The sequence below is a fragment of the Lycorma delicatula genome, chromosome 6 (assembly GCF_047948215.1).
Source record: "Lycorma delicatula isolate Av1 chromosome 6, ASM4794821v1, whole genome shotgun sequence".
Taxonomy (NCBI): domain Eukaryota; kingdom Metazoa; phylum Arthropoda; class Insecta; order Hemiptera; family Fulgoridae; genus Lycorma; species Lycorma delicatula.
In genome coordinates this window covers 14,653,821-14,677,844 of record NC_134460.1, presented here as the reverse complement: position 1 = coordinate 14,677,844, position 24,024 = coordinate 14,653,821, and the positions used below count along the sequence as shown (strand labels likewise).

Here is a 24,024-nt window from a genome sequence, read left to right as displayed (position 1 = left end):
AACTTTTTTGATGCAAAGAAAAGATGCCAGTACTCTTATAAATAATATTAAAAAGAAAATACCTAGCGATCATCCTGTAAGTGTAATTTATAGTTTAATTTAGTTATTCTTAATATACATTGCATTTCTAACACATCATATTCTTATTGTTTTGAACAGCTGTAAAGATATAGAAAATTCATTGATCAACATGGTGAGGTTTGGTTAAATTGTTTAAAAAACTCTCACTTTCTGTATTGTATGGAAATGTGCTTCCAAGAGATATTTTTGAAGAGTTATTGTTACTCTTTTGGTAGTATTGTTAATGTTGTCTGAAGGTGCATATGATACTTCCTTAGTATGTGGTCAAATAATATATGTGATCTATGTTCATTTTCTTAATTTTGAAATGGAATTGTATGGAAGTATGTAGATATGGATACTGTGCAGTATATAGAGTATGACTAGGATTTTAACCCAGGATTCAAAGACGAAAGATTGAGTTGCTGCCACCATCAGAGGTCAGCAATGTAATGTTGACATAGAATTTTTTTTTATCTACTTCATAAAGTATTCTAGAATTTATAATTGTATTGCTTTGATTAAAAATGTTTGCATTTGAAAGTGTCCATCGTGTAAATTTTTGTACTATTATTATAAGCACGCTGAATTCTTCATATCAATTAGGTCGTCTGCAGGCTATTAAAACAATTGTCTATTGTTGTACACAGCTGTACAGTCGAATACATGATGACAGGTACTGTTATAATTTTCTCATTAATTTAATTTGTTATTAAAGAAACATGAAAAATATAATAAAGACATAGTATTGAAGGATATAGATAATTAATGAAGTATACTGTATGGTCTAACTAACCAATTAACATAATTTACATTTACAAATAAATGTATGTGCTTACATATCAACAATTTATCTATTTGGTTTAGTTTTTGGGCTTTAGATCAATCTTCCTAAAAAGAATGTTTGTTTCTTTTCCATGAAAATATACACTTATTTTCAACTTTTTTTTTCTAATTGTCAACTTGTTCAATCATGTCAGTTTTTGTTTTAGCATTTAATTATGGATTATGTTGCTCTATAATGAATGCTTATCTCCAATGATAGAACCAATAAATTTACAGTCATTCTTTTTTACCTTATCAGTTGTTATAATCTGGCATTGTTCAAATAATGCCCCTATTTCTTTATTTCATTATACCTAAACATGCATATTATAAGAAGTATATCCAAGTACAATTGACATGTAAAGAAACATTAGTGAAGTAGCAAAAAATTCAGCATGAATAAAATTTAAAATAATAATTGTGACAGGAAGTCATTTTATTAATTTTCTGCATCACAGTTTCGACAAAGTAATAAAAAAGTACTAAAAAATTGTTATCTACAGAACAGTGAACTCCCTGGAGCGTCAAACTCTCCTCACTTGACACCTGCTGATGTTTGCTTGATTCCTTTCTTAAAATTTATTCTGAAAAGAAAACTGTACAAGCTGAGAATATCATCACTGAGGTAATGAAGTAATTAGAACGGTTTCTAAGAACTGAGATTCCAGGAATGTTTTCAAAAAATTAATAATATCGACAGAAGTCTGAAACTTCTAAAAGAAAATATAATGCAGAACCTTTTAATACCCTTATTATAAAATAATCTGGGTAATTTTTTAAGCTGCTTTATACAAAGTAAGTTAGACAAATTCCAATCTACAAGGCATATTCATAAAGTAAGGGCCATTTGGTCTTTAAAAATTAACTCATGAGAAAAGGTTTTTACGTACATTTTTAGTTTGTTACATATCTACTTCACTTTTCCACATAATTGCCATTTAGTTCTAAGCGCTTTTCGTAATGCTGCACCAGTTTCTTACACTCTTCTGCATAGAAGTTTGTTGCCTGGGAATTGAGCCAGTTGACAATGACAGTCTTCAGTTCCTCATCGTTTTCAAAACATTGTCCACCAAGCCACTTTTTCAAATACAAGAAAAGAAAGTAGTCACTGGGTGCAACGTCTAGACTATATAGAGGGAGGTCAAACACTTCTCAACAAAAATCATGAATCGTCTTGGTTAAGGCAGCGGTGTGAGGATGTATATCATGACGGAGGATTACACCAGACAACTGCATCGTCGATTTTGGATCGCACGTCTCAGTTTAGTGAGCATTTCACAGTACAAGTCAGCTGTAATTGTTGATCCACGTTCCATGAAATCAACCAAAATGTTGCCCTTTTTGTCCCAAAAAAAGCAGCCAACATTTTTTCACTCTAGTACGGAGATTGCTAAAACGTTTTCGGTTTTGGGGAATTTGAATGGTGCTACTGCATTGGCTGTTGTTTCACTTCTGCGTTGGTATAGGATATCCACGTCTCATCACCCGTAAGAATGTGGTAAAACAAATCATATCCATCTTGTTGATAGGGATCCAAAAATACTCATCCACTGCACATTCTTTGCTCTTTTTGTTGGTTGGTGAGCATTTTCAGTACCTACCTTGCACACAATTTGTGATGTCCGAGCTTTACTGTGACGGTCGTGTAGATAGAGTTGTGTTCAACATGTGGAAATTCATTAGCCAGAGCACTAAACATCAATCGCCGATCAAATCACAGTTTTTGGTTCACTTGTTCAACGATTTCATCAATCTGATTACTGGGCCTGCCACTCCACTCTTCGTCATGCACATTTGTGTGGCCCTTTTTATATTCTCGACACAATTATCTAATCTTTCCTTCACTCATTACTGTAGGTCCATACACTAGGCACAACTCCTGATGAATTTCAGCAGCTAAACATCCTTTTGCACACAAAATTCGAATCACAGTGTGCACTTTACAACTGGTGGGAGAAACGATTGTCTTGGACATTGCGATCTGCAATCATCGGCAGGCAAACAACTACTAAATCTAAGCAACAACTGCAGTGGCTTCGTAAATAGTCGATAGATGGCCCTGCATGTGTGAAACTGTGTTCAGACATGCTAATATTTAAATATAAGCCGATGGCCCTTACCTTATGCATATGCCTTGTATCTTGGAATTTTTTGACATACTTTGAAATCTAATTTCAGGAACTTATGACATTCAGTGTTTCAAATTCAAATTAAAGGTTACTTCTAAAAGGAAATATTATTTTAATGTTTAATAAAGAAAGTTGCATTAGAATAAGTAGTTGTTTGAATTGAAGCGTGAAACGACGTATAGATGGAATCTTCAGTATGAAAATTTTGGTTCAGTTAAGTCATACTATTTGTGAATGATAAATAAAACTAGTGGGAATAATTTTGAAAACTTTTTATGTTTTTTTTATCATTTCCTATCATCAAGTTTAATATCCTGATCTGTACTGTAGAATCATGTACTCTAATTACAGATTTAGATAGATTAAGATTTTATACTATCCTCAACATATTTCATTTCTTTAATTATGAGTTTTTATTAATTTTGATACTAAACTACTTGACATAAGATTTTATTAATTTTGGCTCTATGAAAAAATTGTTAAAAACAGATCAAATGTTAAAACTTATGATTTATTCTTGGAATATTTAATTTTTTTTTTTTACATTACTTCACATTCATGTTGATGTTCTTCTAATAACCGTTTGTTATGATTTTATTGATTTTAGGATTATTTAAGAATGGATCCGTTTCCAATACCCCTTATAATAATTGGTGGAAAATATGACTTATTTCAGGTAAATATGATTGAACATTTTCTCTAACATCTTAAATATAAGTATATTTTTAGAGTTATTTTTCAGTATTCATAACTATTAGAAATAAAAGAAAAATATACATTATATAGCTCTTTACTGCGCAGAACATCTACCTTAACTATCCAGTAACTATAACTACGATCAGGTGCTTTATCGTACTAAGTTTCTCAGACTTTTTATCACGCCTGACCTGTTCTGCAGCCTGCTGTAACGACATTGACTACGATCACTTCTAAATTTTCTATTTTATGAAGGTGTTTTTTTAGATTTTTTATATTTTATACAAATTTTTCTCCAGTTTTTCTAGATTTAACTAGCTGGGATTTCTAAGAATTTTACAGCTTTATGCATCTGATAACAAATTATTAGGAGATTTGATGTTCATTTACACATAATGTATTTTCATGTATACATGAAACATGTACAGTCTGGTCTGTTCACTCACATTTTGATGACTGCAGGATTTTTTTATCAAATTCTTTTTTAATAGTTTTCATGCAAAGTAATAATTTTGATCAGTGAGGAAAATTAGTATAAATTTTATTTGGAAGTATGAATGAGAGATATAATCCATGAACTCTGGAACTCATTTATATTTTACTCTTTTTAGACCTAGTTTTGATAAAATTTTAATTTTGAAGGTTTCCTTGAATTCCAAATAGTTGATAAACATTTCTTTATGTCTGGTTGTACGTAGAACAATATGCCTCTTTCTTTTATATTACTGCATCCTCCTTTAATATGTATTTAGATTATATTAAATTTTATGAAAAATGGGAGAATTGGCTTCATATATTAGGCAAGTTTTTTTTTTTGTAACCCTCCAGTTAGGAAACTACTCTTCGACAGTTTATAGACACAGATGAAAGTATGCCCATTTAGCTCAATGAAGAAGTGCTACTCCTCCAGCTATTAGAAGGCCTAGCATAACACCACAGATGAAGCCAGTGCAGAAGCTGAATTGATTCCCATGTCATATATATATTGTTTCCTTACCAAATTTTTTACAGGGTTTTCCTTAATCTTTCCAGGCAAATTCTAAAGATAAAATTACTTAATGTTAAATCCTCCACTAAAAAGAGGCATTGTAATTAATCCAGTATTTCTTAACAAAATTGGGTACATTAATTTGCTGTTTTTTAACAAGATGGGTTAGTTTTATTTATTGTTGTTTTTTAAAGCACTTGAAGGGCAAGAATTGCCTATCAGAGTTCATTTTTCTGATTAATAATGATGATTACTATAAATCCATAAAAAATATAATGCTATTTTTAGTATAGTGAAAAGTGTGAAAGTATCATGTATCATGATACAGGAATGAATATCATCTACACTGTAGTGAGGCTGGCATGACTGATGTACCAAAGTATATTAAACTTGGTGGAGTGAGTAGGAAAACATTTCATACTTCTCTGTCTATTGTATACAAGGCATAAGGTATTTGTTGTTTTGGGAATAATAGTTTTTAGTGTCTCTTGTGACTTATGTCAGATCCTCCACAATCCTTGTGGTTATGGTATCAGATATACAGGGTGTCCCATATAAAACGCAACCCATCAATCACTCGTCCATGAAATTTCAAAAGTCAAGCTTACTCCCCTACTCGTTACTGAAATGGACTCGTCCAACATCTGAACATCGCGGTGACGCAATAGAACACTACCGATAGTAACAACACTGCAATCATAACGTTCAGTGTATTGCTAGAGACAAGATGGTGTTTTCGCTAGATGAACATGTTTTCATTGTTGAGTCTTACTTCAGTACGAAATCAGTGGTTGCAGTGCAAGATTTTTTTTTGCCATAAGTACCCAGATAAACCAGTTCCCAACAAAACATCAGTATTAAGGTTAGTTGCAAAATTTAGAGAGACTGGTTCTATTAATAACAAGGAACACAAAAGATCTGCGTGAGTGTTGAATACAGATGCAGTCACTGAAATCAAAGACCGATTACTCGCCTCACCAAATAAATCGATCAGACGTTTGTCTGCTGAAATTAATTTGTCTAAATCAACTGTTCATCGGGCGAACAAACAATTACAATTACGACCTTATCGCATTCAAACGGCTCCGTCAATTTCTGTGTGAGTGAATTAATGTTATGGATTTGTTATTTTTCACGATGAAGCACGGTTTCATTTGGACGGCTACGTCCAAATGAAACAGCCAAAACAGTAGAATTTGGAGTGCTGAAAATCCCCACGTTTATCACGAAAAACAATTACACCCGCAGAAGTTGGGCGTGTGGTGCGCAATATCGCAAAGAAAATAATCAGTCTTATTTTTTTTGAGTACACCATTAATGCAGAACGATATCAGGATATTTTATTTCTGTTCATCGCACTCTTGGAAGAGGAAGACAGACACTGCCGGCTACAACATGACGGTGCGACATCGCACTACGCAGGTTCAACTTCAGATTTCGTTGAGGAATTCTTTGGTAATCGTGTTATCGGTCGAGGCTTGTGGCCACCAAGATCTCCAGATTTAACTGCGGCGGTTTTTTTTCTACGGGGTAAAAGAAAGAAAAAGAAAACAAAGAAAAAGCCTACAGCAACAAACCACAAACGCTTGAACAATTGAAAGTCAATATTGAACAAGCTGTATTAAATATCCAGCCACAAACTTTGAAAAAAGTTGCAAGAAACGCTGTAAAAAGATCTGAAGCTTGTATTCAAGAACGGTTGGGTTCTTGAATACATTACTCTAAATATTGTATTCCAACCTTTACTCTAAATGTAAGGTAATGGATGGTAATAATAAAAATTACATTTACATTTACACATGCCTTTTTATTATTTCAATACCTAACAATATAAGGTTGGGTTGCGTTTTATATGGGACACCCTGTATATATATATTTAAACCTGCATACCAGACAAATAACCATTTAATAAAACATATAAAGAATAATACACATACTGATTCATATGGTTATAAAGTGATTTATATGGCAATAAAGTAGGATGACACCTACCTTATTCCATAATTTCAAGCAAGATCGCTTTCACAAGTACCTTGCATTATCAGTTCTCCATAATATTTCAAATCTTTTCTTGCAAATTACTCATTAAAATTAAAATTGACATTTCAAATTACATTTTAAGATTAAAATTTTTAAAATATCCTTTTCCAATAAAATCAAAACAGAAATGAAACTAAACTTTTTTTTATATATTCAAAATTTTTAATTGTAAATTAAAATTAAAAATACAAAATATGAAGTCATTACTAACATTTTTTTTTTTAATAATGACTTAATAAAATAATGACTGAGGTACAGTCACAACTTTGGCTAACTAGTCTACATGGTTTCTATTTTATTTTTATTATTAATTTTAACTTTTAATTTAAATATATATATATATATATATATATAAATATATATATAAATTATGTAATAATAATTACATAATGTAATATAATAATGTTATTACATAATTTATATGTAAATTATTTATAATTGTATATTATAAAAATATATATAATTATATATTATAATTATTATATATATATATATAAAAACACTTTTAGTGCTCAACTATTTAGTAGAATAGTTATAATAATTAATTGTTTTATAATATCTAAAACACAACAGAACAAGAATTATGTCTTATTATTTATCTTAAAAGTGTACAATACATAAATAGAAATCATTAGTAAGCTTTTTTTAAATAGAATACTAAAAACAATTTTTTTGTAATAAAAGGATTTTGAACAAGAAAAGAAACGTATTGTGTGCCGTTGTTTACGTTACATTGCACATACATCCTGTGCTACATTAGTTTTCTATAGTTCAAAAGATGCTGCTTTAGTGAAACGCACTCGTGAACTGTTAAGTCATAATGCATTTGGAACTACTTCAGTGTAAGTAATAAAGTTTCTTTTTAATAATTTTTTATGATGTTACATTTATAAATGTTTTCTTAGAAGAAAAACTAAAATTATAGCAATCATCATAAAAAAAAAGTTATTGTCAAATTATATTGATGTACTGCTGGCGCTGTTACAGATGAATCTTAATTATCTAAAATAATTCAGATAACAATTTTTGAAAATGAAATTTCATGAAAGAACTGCAAATGTCAATTGCAATTCGCAAATGAAAACAAATGCTTTGTTTATTACCCATTTAACAAGGTTATTTCGTCAAACATAAAGAACAGTTTTTTTTTACCCCAAACTTCTCATAAACTACTCCAGATACTGTTCTAGGACCTATTTTATTTGATTATCAGGTCAAAAACCATAAGAAATTACTGATTTCCCCGTTAATTAATATCCTAAACATTTCAGTACAACCTCATTTCACTGGGATAGCTGAAACCCAAGCAAACTTTTTCACTAGCTGTAATGTGCAAACAAACCATTTTATGATATGCTTTATGTGTATATGAACTTTTTCCATTATTTTCACGAGTAGAATAGGTCATGAAAGTCCCAGGAGAACTTTGTAATACACTCTATATAATTTTATATGTGCTTTTTGCAAAACAATGATGCTTTGATTTTGCAGGGAAATTATTACTGGTCTTTCATTTACATAAACAAGGTTTTATTATCATAGAAAATTTCTCCTTAGTACAGTGTTTCTCAACCTTCGAGAACCTTTGCGAGAAGTTCCAATTTACCTTGAGCATTCTGGAACGTCTGAATTACCGTCTGCACAAACTTGTATAAATGCTGCATTTCGTTCAATTCCAGCCAGTCTCAGTCGATCTTCCTATCGCTGTTGAATCTATCATGAATGTGTATATTGAAATTTGTGTGTTTATTGCACAATTCATGGTTATAAATATTCACGGCAGTAGATTTATACAGAATCATGGATAATGTTTTAAGTATGTGTAAGCGAATATTAGATTATAGTGAAGCATCAACAAGTGCACAGATGAGCTTGTTCCGAAAATAAAATCAAGAAAATATTCTCAAGAATACTTAAATTTTGTATTTGCTAGTACTGAAGTAAGTGAAGAATAAAGGCCTGTGTGTATGTTATTTGATCAAAAGTTTTGGCAGCAGACAGCATGAAACCTAATAAACTTAAACAACATTTGGAAACGCTTCATAGTGAGTACGTTAACAAACCGTGAGAATTCTTTGAATTAAATTTAAATCATTTGAAAAGCAAACATCATTTTTAAAAAACTTTGAATATGAAAGCTTAATTTGCCTCTTACACAGTTTCATATAAAATAGCTAGGTGTAAAAAGCCTCACACCATTGGTGAAGAGTGTATTTTTCCAGCTGCAATTGAGAACAAACTATGTTTGGATATAATTTTGCCAAACAACTGTAGTCCATACATCTATCAAATGATACTGTTACCTGTAAAATTGTGATATAGCTGAAGATGTACAGCATCAACTTTTCAGGAAGTTGCATGACAAATTGTTTTCAATTCAGCTTGATAAGGCAACAGATAGCAATAAAGATGCTCATTTCATTGCTTATGTTCGATTTTGTGATGATATGTCAGCAGTAGTAGAACTACTTTTCTGCAAACCAATAGAACTCAAAGCAACAGCACTTGCATTATTTGCTGTCTTAAATGATTTTATAAATGAGGCAAACGTAGAGTGGAAAAATTGCGTCGGAATATGCATTGATGGTGCTCGTTCAATGCCTGGAATATTCCAAACTATACAAGCACTTGAGAAACAGAAATCTCCACAGTATGTTTGGACATATTGCATGATCCACAGAGATGCTCTGTCTTCCAAAGAAATAAGTCCTAGTCTGAATATTAATCTAACGACAGTTGTAACCATAGTAAATTATATAAAAATGAGATCCCTAAAATCAAAAATCTGCTGTAAATATATGGTGTTTATTGCAAGGCAAGATGGTTATCATGTGGGAAATTTTTGCAATGTGTTTATGAATTAGGAGAAGAAATTGCCATTTTTCAAATTGAGCTACTTGGTTGACATATTTGAGAAATTGAATTACCTTGAATCTTCAACTCCAAGGAGCAAATACACATACATTGGTGGATATGTGTGATAATGCTTTTTGTAGAAAATTAGAATTGTGGAGCAGAAATTAAAACCTAGAAATGTTTACAAATGTGGATGAATGTTAAAACTTACAAGACTAAAGAACAGCATGTGATAGATGTTTTTTAACCGTTGAAAACCATTTAGCCATGCTGGCAAAGAATTTTATAAAGTATTTTCTTTCTGATGACTGCTTTGTAGCAAGTTATAAGTGGATTAGGGATCCATTTCAAAATATTACCAAAGGGCTCTCAACCGCCGAAGAAGAAATCTTTATAGCCTTCACAGCAAGTGGCGAAATCAAAAGACAATTTAGTAATAAATCACTCTTTGAATCTGTACTGAAAACTGGAGCATTTTGTTTACTATTACCATTTTCAACATCCTACCTTTGCAAAACCGGATTTTCTAAGGTGGCTGCTTTAAAGAAAAAAATGTATTTGAGCTTTATGTAATCGACAGATTCTTTCAACATTGACTTATAATTTTGTATTGTATATATATAAAAATATGCAGTGATGAAATCTTTACACTTACCTTTTACACTAGTATCTTTATTATATATATATATTATACAGTAAAATATTCAAATAATCACTAAACACAGTAACAGAACCTTCAAGGGATCCCACATTATCAATCGGTAAAAAATTCAAACGTTATCAAATAAAAACATAAAATAAATAAATGATAATCATTCCAGATTGGCACATTTTATCATTGTCATTCCAGCTGGCATTGAGTTATGTTGTTCAAGTGTTGTGGTTTATATTTTCTAAATTTTTTTTATGTAATTTTGGATCTTTTTACAGACTGATGATGAAGAAATCCCACAAAAGTCGACTTTTATTATTAGTTTTTTAGGGTCTGTTACTGTGTTTGGTGGTTATTTTAGGTTATTTATATAAAATATACTACATATATTATTTATTTATATATATATATATATATATATATATATATATATATATATATATATATTTCTTTAATAATGCAGACGAGCACAACATAGTTTAAGATGATTATACAGGCAAAACCATGCATGGTAGTCCATTAGTAAGAATGTTAAATAACTTATTGTTAATTTTTTTCATCCTTCTTTCTACAGTAAGACTGTGTCTCAAGATTTTAATAAACCTTTGTTGGTTCCTCCTGGAGCAGATCTTATAGAAAGTATTCAAGGATTGGGTTCAACCAATAATTCTTGGACCATTGATAAATATAAACACTTTTTTACTTCACATTTCCCACAGGTAAGTAATAAACTTGTCAGGTTTATATTATCATTGGTGATTAAGGACATTTAATTATCAGCATTTCTTTTATCAATACAAGTTACTTGTAATGCTGTATTGATTGTGTTTGTTTTAAAATAATATTTTTTTCAGGGTAATAAGTTTCTGTTATAAAGTATATAATTATTTCTGGTAATGATAGGGTCCACATTATGTATGTTAATTTCAGATGAGGCGGTGTTTCATAAAAAACTGTATAAAAGGAGGAATTTTATAATCATTATGACTAACAATTGTACCCTTTGCTGGATGCAAGTTTGTAATCCCCATGTTTAAAAATCCAGTACTTTACAAGTGATCTATCACAACTCCAATATTGTGTCGTTAACAACATTATTCATTTGTGTAATCTCAAAGTTGTTACACTACAAATTTTACAACAACAATATTATCATTTAAATTCAGCTGCTCACAGATGATCAACTGAATTTAAATGACGATAGTTGAGAAATTAGCATAGGTGAAAAAGGTAATAATATCTCTTCTTTAAATCATTAGGATTACCGTAGGTCTTTTCTTATCATTTCTTATATTTAAGTTCATGTTAGTTATGAATTACTGTAAGAAAACAGAATCGAGTTTTTTTTTTTAATACCGTCATATGTTGACTCAGTACAGAGTATAGGGTGATTATTTAAAAGTTGAAATTAAATATATTACTAAATCTACTAGTACTAAAACTAGTTACTGAGAAGAAAATGAGTTCAGTGAAGTAAAAGTATTTTTTGTTGTCATAAATAAACATATTATATAATAATTTCTCCATAACTTTGGTCCAACTCAAACTGCTTTTATTAAACTAATGTATGTAATACCTTAAGTGTGCTATAATTGAAACTTATAGAGAATATATTGTTGATAGATGCAATTCATTCTTTCATTGAGTTCCTTCTCTGTCATCTTTTTATAGCAGTTAAGAATATTGTAGAGTTTTCTTAAACCCACTTCTGTACATGTTACAAAGTCGGGTAATTATTTATTGTTAGGGCCTATCACATCAGGTTTTGTTATTGTTCATAATAGTTCTTCCTACTAATCAGAATAATATATTTTTAAAGGCCAGGAAGTTAATATTTAAACTAATCCCAGTATTGTTTAAAGAAATTTCGGTCCCTTATAGAGCCGGTTATTGTAATTATAGAGTGCTGATCTTGTTTCTATATTTTATGTAAATGCCTGCACAAGGCATTCAGATCCACTAAATTCTCTCTTTACGGATTCTCTCTACGGTTCACAGTAAGATGAGTAATCCATTCTGTATTAAAGCAGCTGGTACGAAATCCAACAGTCACTGATTAATGTTGGCCTAGTTGTATGTATTCCTTAATAATTGAAAGCTATGTGTCAAGTGTCCCGTATTAATACAAGAACTAAAAAAAAATTTCTACTGTCTCAGTGTATTTCACCAAATACCCTCTCACCATTAAGTAAATATCTACAATTATATTTTTGCCATTCAAATTCAATTTTGATTGACTCAATTTATCTTTACTAACTTACCTGGCGCCCTAGATTCAAACCATTCTGCTAAATGACAAAAACACACACTTGTCAGTGGTCAATGGTATGAAGATTTGTTGGTGTAGCATCAGGTACATATTTTGAATTCATTATAAATGAAATCCTACCATAAAGCACACAAAACCACCCAAAATGACATGAAATGCATACCTTTTTGTGCTGCAAATTATGGTTTTCAAACCACATATCCTGTAATTGCAAAAGGTTTTATACCGCAATGTCCTCTATTATTTAGGGCCATATCACTATCACACTCTAAATATTTACATGTAGTCGGTATTACTCTTTATTCATTTCAAAAATTAATCTAGTCTTCTTATATAATGAGAATAACTATTTAAACTATGCTTATGTTCACAACATGCAAAAGCACATTGTAATTAGACTATGACAGACATCGGAATAACAGTTGCAATTTAAAAGTCATATTGAATACTATGTTATATAACATATCTATATTGATAAGATAGCAGCAGTATTTAACTGAAGCGCAGAAATTACATTTTGTTTCTCCGATTGAGAACTACCATTGAAGAAATCAGTTTAACATTTAAAGAAATCTAAATTAAAAAAAGAAGGTGAAATGTAAATAAAAGGAAAATAATGAGGAATTAAATATTAAAATAGATGAACATAATACACAAGGAAAAAGCTTATAGAACTTTGATGGTTCAGGTAATAAAATTACAAATTATGAACAGAGTAAGGCAGAGATAAAAAGTAGACTAACACCAGAAAGAATAGTTTTTTTTGCTGAAAGAAGGCTGCTACTTCTATTTTAATGTAGATCTATATTTAAGGACTTGAATGACTTTTTTAAAATTATTTTCATGGTAATAAAATGTGATTAATAGGGAAAGCAGAAAGAAAAAGAATAAATGAATTTTAAATGCAGTAGTACAGGAGGATGTTGAAAATTAGGTTGGTTTATAAAGTTAAGAGATCTTAAAAAACAAAGGTGTTTCTTGTAAAACAGTGAACTAGTTAGTTGGTGGGATTCATGTTAAGGTAGGTTTAATTAACATGGGCATAGGGGAAAATAAAAGTTGAAATTTATGAAACGGTTAGCTGATGGCGTAGAATATTTAATTTAGGATATATAAGTAAAAGATCTGCATATCCTAATCTTTTAATTATTGAGGTTAAAGATTACCACGATCGAAAGTATTGAATTTAAAATTGTATTCATAGAAAATCACATATAGTTTCAGATAGGCTCATTAAAACTTATGTAAAATATTTTGTTACTTCATGTAAGATAATTTATTGTTTGAGATACGAGTATTATTGGTTTTGTGTAACAGTTTTATATATAATGGGATTGGTTTGAGATACTGTTTATCATCTTAAAAAAAAGAGAAGAGTTTAATAAAAATAAAAATATAAAGAAACGCTTAAGTATTTATTTGGAGAACAATGGTCAACATTTATAATTTACATGCCTCAGGAACGGTCGGTCTGAGTCTGTACAAGACTACACCTCATTTACATATCATCCTCATCTCATTGGGCTGTGGGGGGGAACGGATTGCAACATATTCGTTGCATCTAGTTTACTGCAAAACAATTTTTTTAATCCTTTGTATTTTTTTATAAATATAGGAATCTTCAAAAACATCTGTTTTACCAGATGATCCTGGTCAGGATCCAAATTTCTGGGAACCTTTGATTGTTGGTCTTAGAAGTCAGAAAGATGAGGTAAATTTATATACATATTAATTTTTTATTTCTCTGCATCTAATATTTATTAATAATAATTTTCTTGTATAATGGCACAGATCCAAAACAGGTCTTAACACAGAGACCATTCAAAGTACCTAAAAATATAGCTTATTATTATGTGATTATATTGCTTTATTATCATTGAAAAATTCTATTTTGCTATACACAATGTCTCTTATAGTAGTGAAATTTTTTGAAAAATATCCTAATTGATAGTAGAGGATGGACAGTGTAATCTGGGAATAGATGGAGAAAAGAAAAAGTTAACAATAATGTCATTACTCGTTCGTTATAATTTTGCCATTAATTTCAAAATATGAAAATTATTCTACTTACAATGCTTTCCTTTCATGTAAAGTAACTTAACATTTAGGAAATAAAAACTACAAATATTATAATGTAAGAGTTGCAGAACTTTTATTAATTATTTTTTTTTGTAAGTAACCAGGACTAATGGTTATCTAAATATATCTAGAATATGTAAGTATATCTCTTCTAATGTAAGTATGTTCTGTCTAGTATATCCTTTGGCAAAATTGGCCTTTATTAATTGGCAGTAACATGTAAAAGTAACATGCCGCATATTTTTGCTCATCACTAGTTCAGATATATTCAGAATTTTTTTTTAACATTGATAGTTCATTAGAACCAGCTTATTAAACTTTGCATACCATTTACATTTCATGCTTGATTCACATTTTTTTCCCCAGTATGGTATTCTCTGAAATGTTCGAGTTATTGTTGGAACCATTTAGTTGTAAGGGATACAGTTTACTTAGGATTCTATTTTACAATTTATCCAAGATTCGAATGAATAATTTTGTTATTGTGTCTATACATTTTTTGAATTTAAAAACAAGACACTGTTAAACTTTATTCACATACTTTTAATAAGTGATACTATAAATGGAGTGATGTTGAATACATATTGAACTGTAGGTGTATTTAGTAAAAGATTAGAAGCCAGAATACTTTTTTTTATAGATATAAACATAATTTGAGATGTTTTATTAGTAAACAACAATTATTATGTAAACATTTTTAAAATCTCATCTAGTATATGGACAAAATATTTGTTTTTAAGTTTGAATTTTTTCAGCATGAAGCTTGATTTGAGTACAAGGCTTTAGTATTGTAGAAAATATACAGGTGGAGTTAGCGGACAATACTAATCTGTTATACAGTTAAACATTATGGTTTATGGTTCTCTGTGAGTAAATCATCTCTTTCTCATTATCCACCTCTTTACCTAAATTCCACAGAATACCACTAGGGAGAAAGAAATCATGGTTAAGGAAAATGCGAATAGTTCAGTTTAACGTTTATTAAAAAGCCTGGATTTTTGCTAGAGGAAAATTATACAAATGTGAAATTGTATTATTATTAACGTTTAACAATTTAGTTTTTTAAATATTCACAATTTCAATTTTTAATGCAGTTTTTTTTTATTTTAAGGAATTAGAACGCTATTGCAAAGAGATGGAAAGAAAGCAGAAAATAGAATTAGTCTTTTAACGATACATTGTCATAAAAAGCAGATTTTTTTTTAATAGAAACAATGTTTTCAGTACCTGCACGCAGTAATACTCAGAAAATGAACTGAACAAGAATTATGAAGCACCATTTGTGAGAACACCTTGAAAATTTATTCTTAAGTATTAAAGATTCAGTTAAATTTATAAGGTAAGAATTATTTTAAAAATTAAGTTCTATATATGAAATCATTGGGATCAATCTGTCCTTGAATAGTGATATTTTCAGAGTATTATTAAATAAATAATTATTCAGAGTTGTTATTATTACGTGACAAATGGAATATTTTAAATCAAGAACAATATTCAGCTCCCTCAAATAGTAATTACCCATAACAATATCTTGGTGGCCTTCAATTTTGCATTAAAAGATGGTATTATTATTATTATCTTTTATGACCACATAGGATCACTTTAGTCAGTTCATTATCCAAGTCTCTTCTATGGAGTTGTTTGGGCCTTGTAGTCCTCCCAGTACTTTTTCATGCATTCCAATTTTTGTACTCTTTCTAGTGTTGAAAATGTTCGTGTTGTGAGTTTTTTATTCTGAGTGTGAAACAAGTGTTTTTGTTTTGGATTTTGTTGTTTAATTTTATTTTATCTGTGGTACCTTCTGATGTAAAGCCAATTTCCTTCAGATCCTCTTATTTCTCTGATCGATCTGCATCCTGCCTTTGTGTTTTTCGAGTCAAAATTGTACTGCACTAGCTATTTCAGAAGTCTTGAATCTTGCATCCCCATGATATGTCCAAAGAAACCTAGTCTCCTCTTACTCATGGTATCAGTGACTTTGTTGGGGAAAATCCACCACTGCCCATCTTTCTGGTACTTTTTATTGATGCAGGTTCTTCCAATTCTTCTTTAAATTTTTTGGAATCTGTCTGTCTGGTCATTCAAGTGGAAGAGTGTTTCTGCTGCTTAAGTGGCTTCTGGTTTTATAAATATGTTGTAATGTCTTATGTTTGTGTTTATTGATAGAAATTTTTTATTGTAAGTGTACCAGGTTAATTTTTAATTTTTGGGGTTTTGCTAGTTTGTTTCTTCTTATTTGGATCAAGATTTTTGGGTTAGGTTGTTTGTTATTATTTCTCTGAGGTATTTAAATTGGATTACTATTTTGATTTTATTTACAGTTATGTTTATTTCTTTCTATTGTGATAGTTTTTGGGGCATAATATCTGGTTTTTTTAATGATATTTTGAGACCAATTTTATTTGCAATGTTTTGGGGGTTTTAGAACTTCAAAAGTTGAAGATATAAACAAATGTAGGGGATGTTGTGGTTTTCTCCTGCTACCACTCTCCCAACACCAACTTACAAGTACACAGGATTTCTTGGACCATATATTTGACTGCATTGTTAGGTTTCGAGGTCAGAGGACTCGGTTTTGGGGAATTTTAATGCTAATTCTCCTTCCTTTGCTGGTCTCCAGCAGAACACACACGGTAATTATCTTGGGGATTTTATCAATGTGTTGGACTTGGTATGTATCAATAATGATGATTCCACCTTTTGGAGCGGTGACTCTAGATTCATGTCTTGATTTGACATTCGTGAGCTCCCCACATGTTAGCTTGCTGATCTCATGGCAAGTCTTGGAAGAAGAAAGTCCGATTGTTCTCTCATTCTGATAGAAATTGCGGTTGCAGTCTAACAACAATGGCTGTTTAAGAGGATATCCAGGTCTGGATGTGCTACGTTGAGAGAATCGATAGTGGTCAGCCTCATTGGGGTTTCATCCCCCTGCGCTCTCACCGAAGTAGTTGCTGAAGAGTATGAATGGGCAGGTGTTATTCGGGTAGTTGACAGTTTTAGAAAATCTGTATACTGTTGGTCCCCACAGTTGAGTGAGATGAGAAGTAGGTGTCAAGCCAAGCATAGAATATATCAGCGAGCAGCCAGACATCACAATCACAGCCTTCGTGCTGAGACGGCATGAGAAGAGGTACCTGTTCAGTTGTCACAACTACAAATTTGCGATCAAGGAGGCCAAGAGAGATGCGTGGAGGTCTCTCTGCCAGGAGATTGATCGAAATGTGTGGGGAGACAGCTTCAGGATAATTATGGGACGTTTTGGATGCTATTTGCCCACCCCCACAGCTGCCCAAGTCTTGGAGTTGTTCGCCACCCTCTTCCTGAGGGCGGTTGTTCCCCCCAGGATAGAGATAGTTGCGGAAGACCTGCCCTTGTTCAACATACATGAGCTCTTCATGGCTGCACGAGGTATGAACAAGAGTCACAAGAGTGGACCAATTAGAAGAGTCTGGGATCGGACAGAATCCTGTTGGAGGTTATGAAGATTGTCACGGAGATGGCTCCTATTCCTGTCCTTAATAGCATGAATTATATGATTGAACACGATTACATACCAGACCAGTGGAAGATCTCTCTAGATTAGTATTCATCGAGAAACTTAGTGGGCCTAGTGAAACCACAACTTACCGACCATTGTGCCTGACGAACAGCTTTTGTAAGCTGTCTGAAAGGTTATTTGTGGCTAGGATACAGCAGGAAGTCGAGGCAGGCAAGAGGAGTTCTGAGCGACATGGAATATGGCTTCAGGCAAGGTCGTTCTACTATGGACGCTGCAAAGCAAATTATGGATTTGACAGAACAGGCTGCCAGTGGGACTCAGGGTTCCAGGAGTATTCCAGCTGTGATACTCCTGGACGTCCAAAATGCTTTTAATTACATTAGTTGGGCATTCATCTTCAGAGTCCTGGAGAAATGGCGCATACCCTGTATCTTCAGCGAATTTTACAGAGATATATCCTGTGCAGAAAGGTGGTGGGAGAACAACATCTGTCTTTCAATGTATAGTGCAGGGTTCCACAGGGCTCGGTTGTGGACCAGCACTGTGGAATCTCTTGTATGAGGGTGTACTTGGCCTGACTTATCCTAAAGGAGTCTCAAGTATCACATATGCCGACATATCTCGAAAGTGAATTGTTCAATAGTCATTGTTGACGAGTGATTGACTAAGTAGGGTTTGCCAAACTAAAGTGGTAGTCTTGGCTGGAAGAAGGTGGCTAGCGTCTATGTATTTCAAGGTGAAGGGGCACTCTATAGTTACAGACAATGAAGTAAAATACATAGGTTTCTGGATAGACTGTAGGTGTTCATTTTCTTGTTGCGAAGAAGGTTGAGAAGACCATCCGGGCTTTTCATTTGTGAATAAGTTACTCGCAAATGTGGTTGGCCCTAAATCTTCCAGGCGTAAAATATATGAACATGTAGTTAACTCTATAATTCTTTATGGGATCCCTGTGTGGAAAAAAGCCATGAGTTCGAAGAAAAATTTACGCAAATTGGAGAGTTTACAGAGGCGTATGGCCCTGAGAGTGTGCTTCACATACAGGAGTGTCTTGGCTGAGGCAGTTTTTATTATAGCAAGAACACCACCAGTCGAGTTGCTTGCTAAAATGAGCAAGGTTATGACCATTTGTTAGAACGATGGCAGGTTCGTTAGAATGAAGCATCCACCAGTGCGTGGACTAGATGCTTGAGGTTAAGTGAGGTTAAGCCATGGGTCCTGCTAGGATTTGGTGAACTCAGTTACGAGCTCACACAGTTCCTGACGGGCCACGGCTCTTTCCGCCAATATCTCCACAAGTTCAAGAAAGTGGATGGTAACATATATCCATATTGCAGAGACCTGGATGACATGGAACACGTTGTGTTCCACTGTTTACATTGGGAAACCTTCAGGCATAATTACAGACATCTGGGTCCTCTCTCACTAGATAATATAATAGAGAAGAAGAATTGCTTTACAATGAGGTAACATGGGATTCCATCTCTCGTATGGTCACCGGTATTATTAGGAGTAAGAAGTCAGATGCGAGGACAGAATAGTCTGAGAAAGTCCTAAATATTCCAGCTGCTAGGTGAAGAATGAAGACTGGGGAGTGAGGCTACAGAGTTTGTTCGTGCTTGCATGGATAGGGTACAGTGATGATGCATGATGACTCTCGAACCCCTGAGCCTGAAGACACCCCCCACGGCTGAGAGTGCTTCATTGTGGCTCGGTCCTGGTGGGGAGAAGTGGTGAGATAAGAGTTTTATTCAATAGGGTACAGGTATACATATGCTCTAAACATCTAGCGGAGTCTGTGCAAGTCTGACACTGCTTCATTTATGGGGCGTGTGTAAATGGCATTTCTCAGATTCATCAATAACAAAAAAAAATAAAGTTTTATCATGTTTATTAATTTGATATGTAGTCCGAGGTGAGTTAATATTTTTTGTAAGGATTCTCTGTGGATACAGTTGTAAGCTTTCTTGTAATCTTCAAATGTTATCACCATGTCTCTGTTTCTTTTCCTGTTGTATTCCAATATTAGCTCGAAACTCATGATCTGATCTGAGCAGCTCCTCCAGAGTCTGAAAGAACTCCAGGGTCCTCCAGGGTACCTCTCTTGGTATTCTCCTAGTTCTTTTTTGAGTTGTGAACCAGTCCTGTTAAGGATGATTCTTGAAAGAATCTTGTATGTTGTGTCTAGGAGTGAGTCTCCCCTGAAATTGTTAGGGTCTATTTTGTCCCCTTTTTTGAGTAGTGGATGGATGAGGACTGTCATCCAGTGTCCTGGTGGCTCTTCTTTGATCCAAATGTTGACAAGCTATTGATGAAGGGCAATTTTTTCTGATCTTCCTGCATGTTTCTAGATGTCTACAAAAGTCAGATTTTCCCCCGCTGCTTTCTAATTCCTCATCTCACCAGTGCTTTGTGGACTTCTTTTATTGTGGGAGGGATGATGTTTTATGATGGTGTTGTTATTTGGGATGTTGGTGTTGAAGTTTAGGAGTTCTGTTAGTTGTTTACAATTTAGGAGTTTGTTGTTGATATATTTACCTAGGATTCCTGCATTGTCTTTATTGTTATGGGCCAGTTTTCATTCTTTATTAATATGGTTGGGGTTTCATATTTTTGGAGCTGATTTTTTAAGGTTTTGTAGTAGTCTCTTGACTGCATTTTGTTTAATTCTTCTTCTATTGACTAAAAAGGCTGTTGCAAACTGTGGGCATTTTTCATCACTCTTCCTAGGTATAGCTTTGTAGCATACATCCTTGAGATTCCATGGCATCCTGGTCGCTATTTCCTATTTCCCATAATGAAAATTTTGTGTTGGCCCATTAGACCAGTTATTATTTTTAGTTTACCAGTTTGCATGAGCAAGTTTACATTGTGTGCATAAATGTAGGTGATTTGCTTTGGTTTAATTTTTTACTTTTTATTTTTCTTGTTTGTGTATGTAATGTTGGGGCATTCCACTGCTTCTGATCACATGTTATCTTCTAAGTGGCAGCCCACCATATTCTAATGCTGCTTTCAGAGAAAGCAGCATTAGAATATGGTGTGTCTTGTAATTCTCCACCGAGAATTTCTTAAAAGACCTTTTCATGATTGACTGTCAAGGAGACTAGGTCCTCAGTTACAACATTGGATGTGATCTAGTGATGTGTGATTTGATGATAAATGAAGCTGTGCCTGCCAAAGTACATATGTGAATTTCAGTCATTTAATCGATTATGTTTATTCTTTGGATTCAGCAACTGGATGTTACACCAGCTGAGAGTCCTCAACTTACTACAACTCTTGTATATCAATATTTGTCTTCCTATACAGTTTTTATCTTCTACTCATGCCTCTATTACCAAAATAATTAAACCTGAATGTCTTAGTACACGGGCAATTAATCTAGTTCAAGATGTTATTTACAAGATGTTGTCACAAATTCTATCATGTTCTAATACAACTAAGCATTTCCTTATCTATTATTATATTTACATTCAGTTGTCACATTTCTTACAAAAATTTTACTCCTGATCCTCTTATAAGGTATGGTTAGTTGGTGGTCATAGTTGCAAAGATAGATAAATTCACCTTTCCTTCTGCCACAAAAAGAAATTCAATCAGGATTTGAAACAGTCTTACAGCCTTTAGGTGAAGTTGAGTCTCCAAAAATGTAGCTGTGTGACACTTAAGGCTCAATTCACAACAGCTGATTTATAAACATTCTTCTGGAACAATTTGGTCCATTATAGAGGGAAAGATCTATTGTACTATTTTGCATTATTTTGTTTAATTCAATGTTTTTATCAAGTTTAGTAGGTCTGTAAATAAATTCTATAAATTTCATGCAGTTCATGTGCGTCATGAAACCTTAGCTTTTTGTTGTTAACGGTTAATGTCTTAGTATTTATGTATCCTGTTTCAAAGAGATAATTTGTAAAAGTTTGTCAGCTGTTCCACGTTCACCTCAAGGAAGATACCTTGAGATGTACAAGGAACTCTATTTTTGGTAAATATACGTTCAATCTGTCTGAAACGGTATTTAGTGCAATTAATATAGTTTAATCTGTATAGTCACAAGTCGCCATATTTGTCAGTGTCTGTTTTGTTTGCTATTTTGAATGCAATACCTTTCTTCCTGAAAGTGTTAGTAATTTTTCTGTTATTTTTTATTTTTATTTTATTTTATGTCTTGTAGTTGCTAGCTGTGTGTGGAATGGTAGATGGGTAGCAATTAATATGTGCAGGGTTTTATTGTATTGACGTCTTCATTTAATTTGGCACACAACATAACCAAGTATATACTTTTCACAGTATTCATTTAAGTACTAAAGGACTTTCTTAACCTTTTTAAGATAAGCACAATTAACAGCACTGCTATTAGCAATTTCATTAATGCTGATTATCTCTGTAAGATCTTAAAGAAAAAAAAGTTTCATTGTAAAAATGAGTCATTTATAATTTCAAAGAATTTTCATCAAATTGTTCTACAGCCTTATCTCATTTACTCAAACACTGTATTTCTATCAAAAATTACACTTGAACTAGTTTTGGTTTTTATTATGATGATAAGTTTTAATAAATTTTAAAATGATAAATTATTCTTTGTATTTATGTTAAATGAATTTTTTTTTTAAATTTGTTTACAGGGTATAAGAAGAAAAATCTGTTGAATGATTCAAATAATAAACCCAGTATATAATTTTTTTGCACAGTTAATGATTTCTTCTTTTTTTTGTTAACTTTACTTAATGCGATACCTATTCTGGAATGAAAATGTAATTTAAAATTTAATTGAAAAATGTAATGCTTTGTTGGTATTCATTCATTTGTTATGTTCACAATATACTGTTTACTTATTGTTGTTATCTTTTTTTTTTTAAGAAGAATAAATTTTTCTAGTCCATGAAATTTATGAACTTTTTTATCTATAACCTTTAACCTAGAATGTAGACCTTTAATACATAAATTTTGGGAATATTGATAAATGGTAGCTGACTTGACTGGTTTATATATTTTTAAAATAAATATTTACTGCTATATTTTTAAAATGTTGATAAATACAAAAAAAAATTGATAAAAAGTAGTAAATTAAATTAAACCTTTGTTCAGATGTGTTAGGTTTTGTACAAAGCTTCTTAGGTTGGGGTGTGTAGGAGGGATCTTTTTTCAAATGGTTTTATTTTTCAAAATAGTTCATGCTAGTTCATTGTTGGTATTTAATACACACAACAGGTGGAGTGATTTCATGATGATATGATTTGCAAGGAGGTATCAAAAAACAAGCAGAATTATAAAAAAAAGGAATTTTATATAAATTGTAGATTAACTTCATTTTCTGTAGTTAATAACATTTAAAAGTTTTCATGTTGCAAGTTTTAATAATGAGTCAAATTTCTTGATCTTACATATTATTGGGCTATTTTACATTAATCTCCTCAGAATTAAATTCTTTACAACTTTTGTTAATAAATTTTATGCATTTTTTAGTCATTTAACAAAATTGTTGTATTAGAAATATAAAATGTGTTTTTAGACAATAAATGTTTCTGTTTTACTTCAAATATTATGAAAACTACTGGAGATGTGGTTTTGGAACCTGCTTTATTCAACTCTACAGGTTAAAAACCATAAGAAACCATCAGGTTGACTCCTTAATTTGGGTTCCTAAAATTTCAATAGGGTTTTATTTTGCTGTTTACCCTGGAATCAGGGCAAAATGTTTCATTAGCCATAACTTGCTAACAGAGCATTTCTAGCCCCATGTTTATATGAACTTTTTCCATTATTTTCTGTATTAGAATGCGCTCAGAAAGTGTGGATAACACTGTGTGAATGTATATAATTCTTATTAGATCATTTAAAAGTCATAAAGTTATTTAAAAGTTGATTTTTGAAGTTGGAGGTTCTGAGGTTCAAATCCAAGCAAAGGTAAGTTAATTTTATACA

The 24,024-nt window shown here is 32.0% G+C and overlaps 1 protein-coding gene across 1 annotated transcript; it reads left to right on the top strand.

The window, feature by feature from the left end:
- Position 1: 1 nt before the first annotated feature.
- LOC142326655 (cytoplasmic dynein 2 light intermediate chain 1-like) lies at positions 2-22,980 on the top strand. The gene is made up of 6 exons (XM_075369260.1): positions 2-76; positions 3,622-3,690; positions 10,821-10,965; positions 14,131-14,226; positions 15,706-15,933; positions 22,725-22,980. The coding sequence occupies exons 2-5, from the start codon at positions 3,677-3,679 to the stop codon at positions 15,763-15,765; spliced, it is 315 nt and encodes a 104-aa protein (XP_075225375.1). The 5' UTR covers positions 2-76; positions 3,622-3,676; the 3' UTR covers positions 15,766-15,933; positions 22,725-22,980.
- Positions 22,981-24,024: the final 1,044 nt, after the last annotated feature.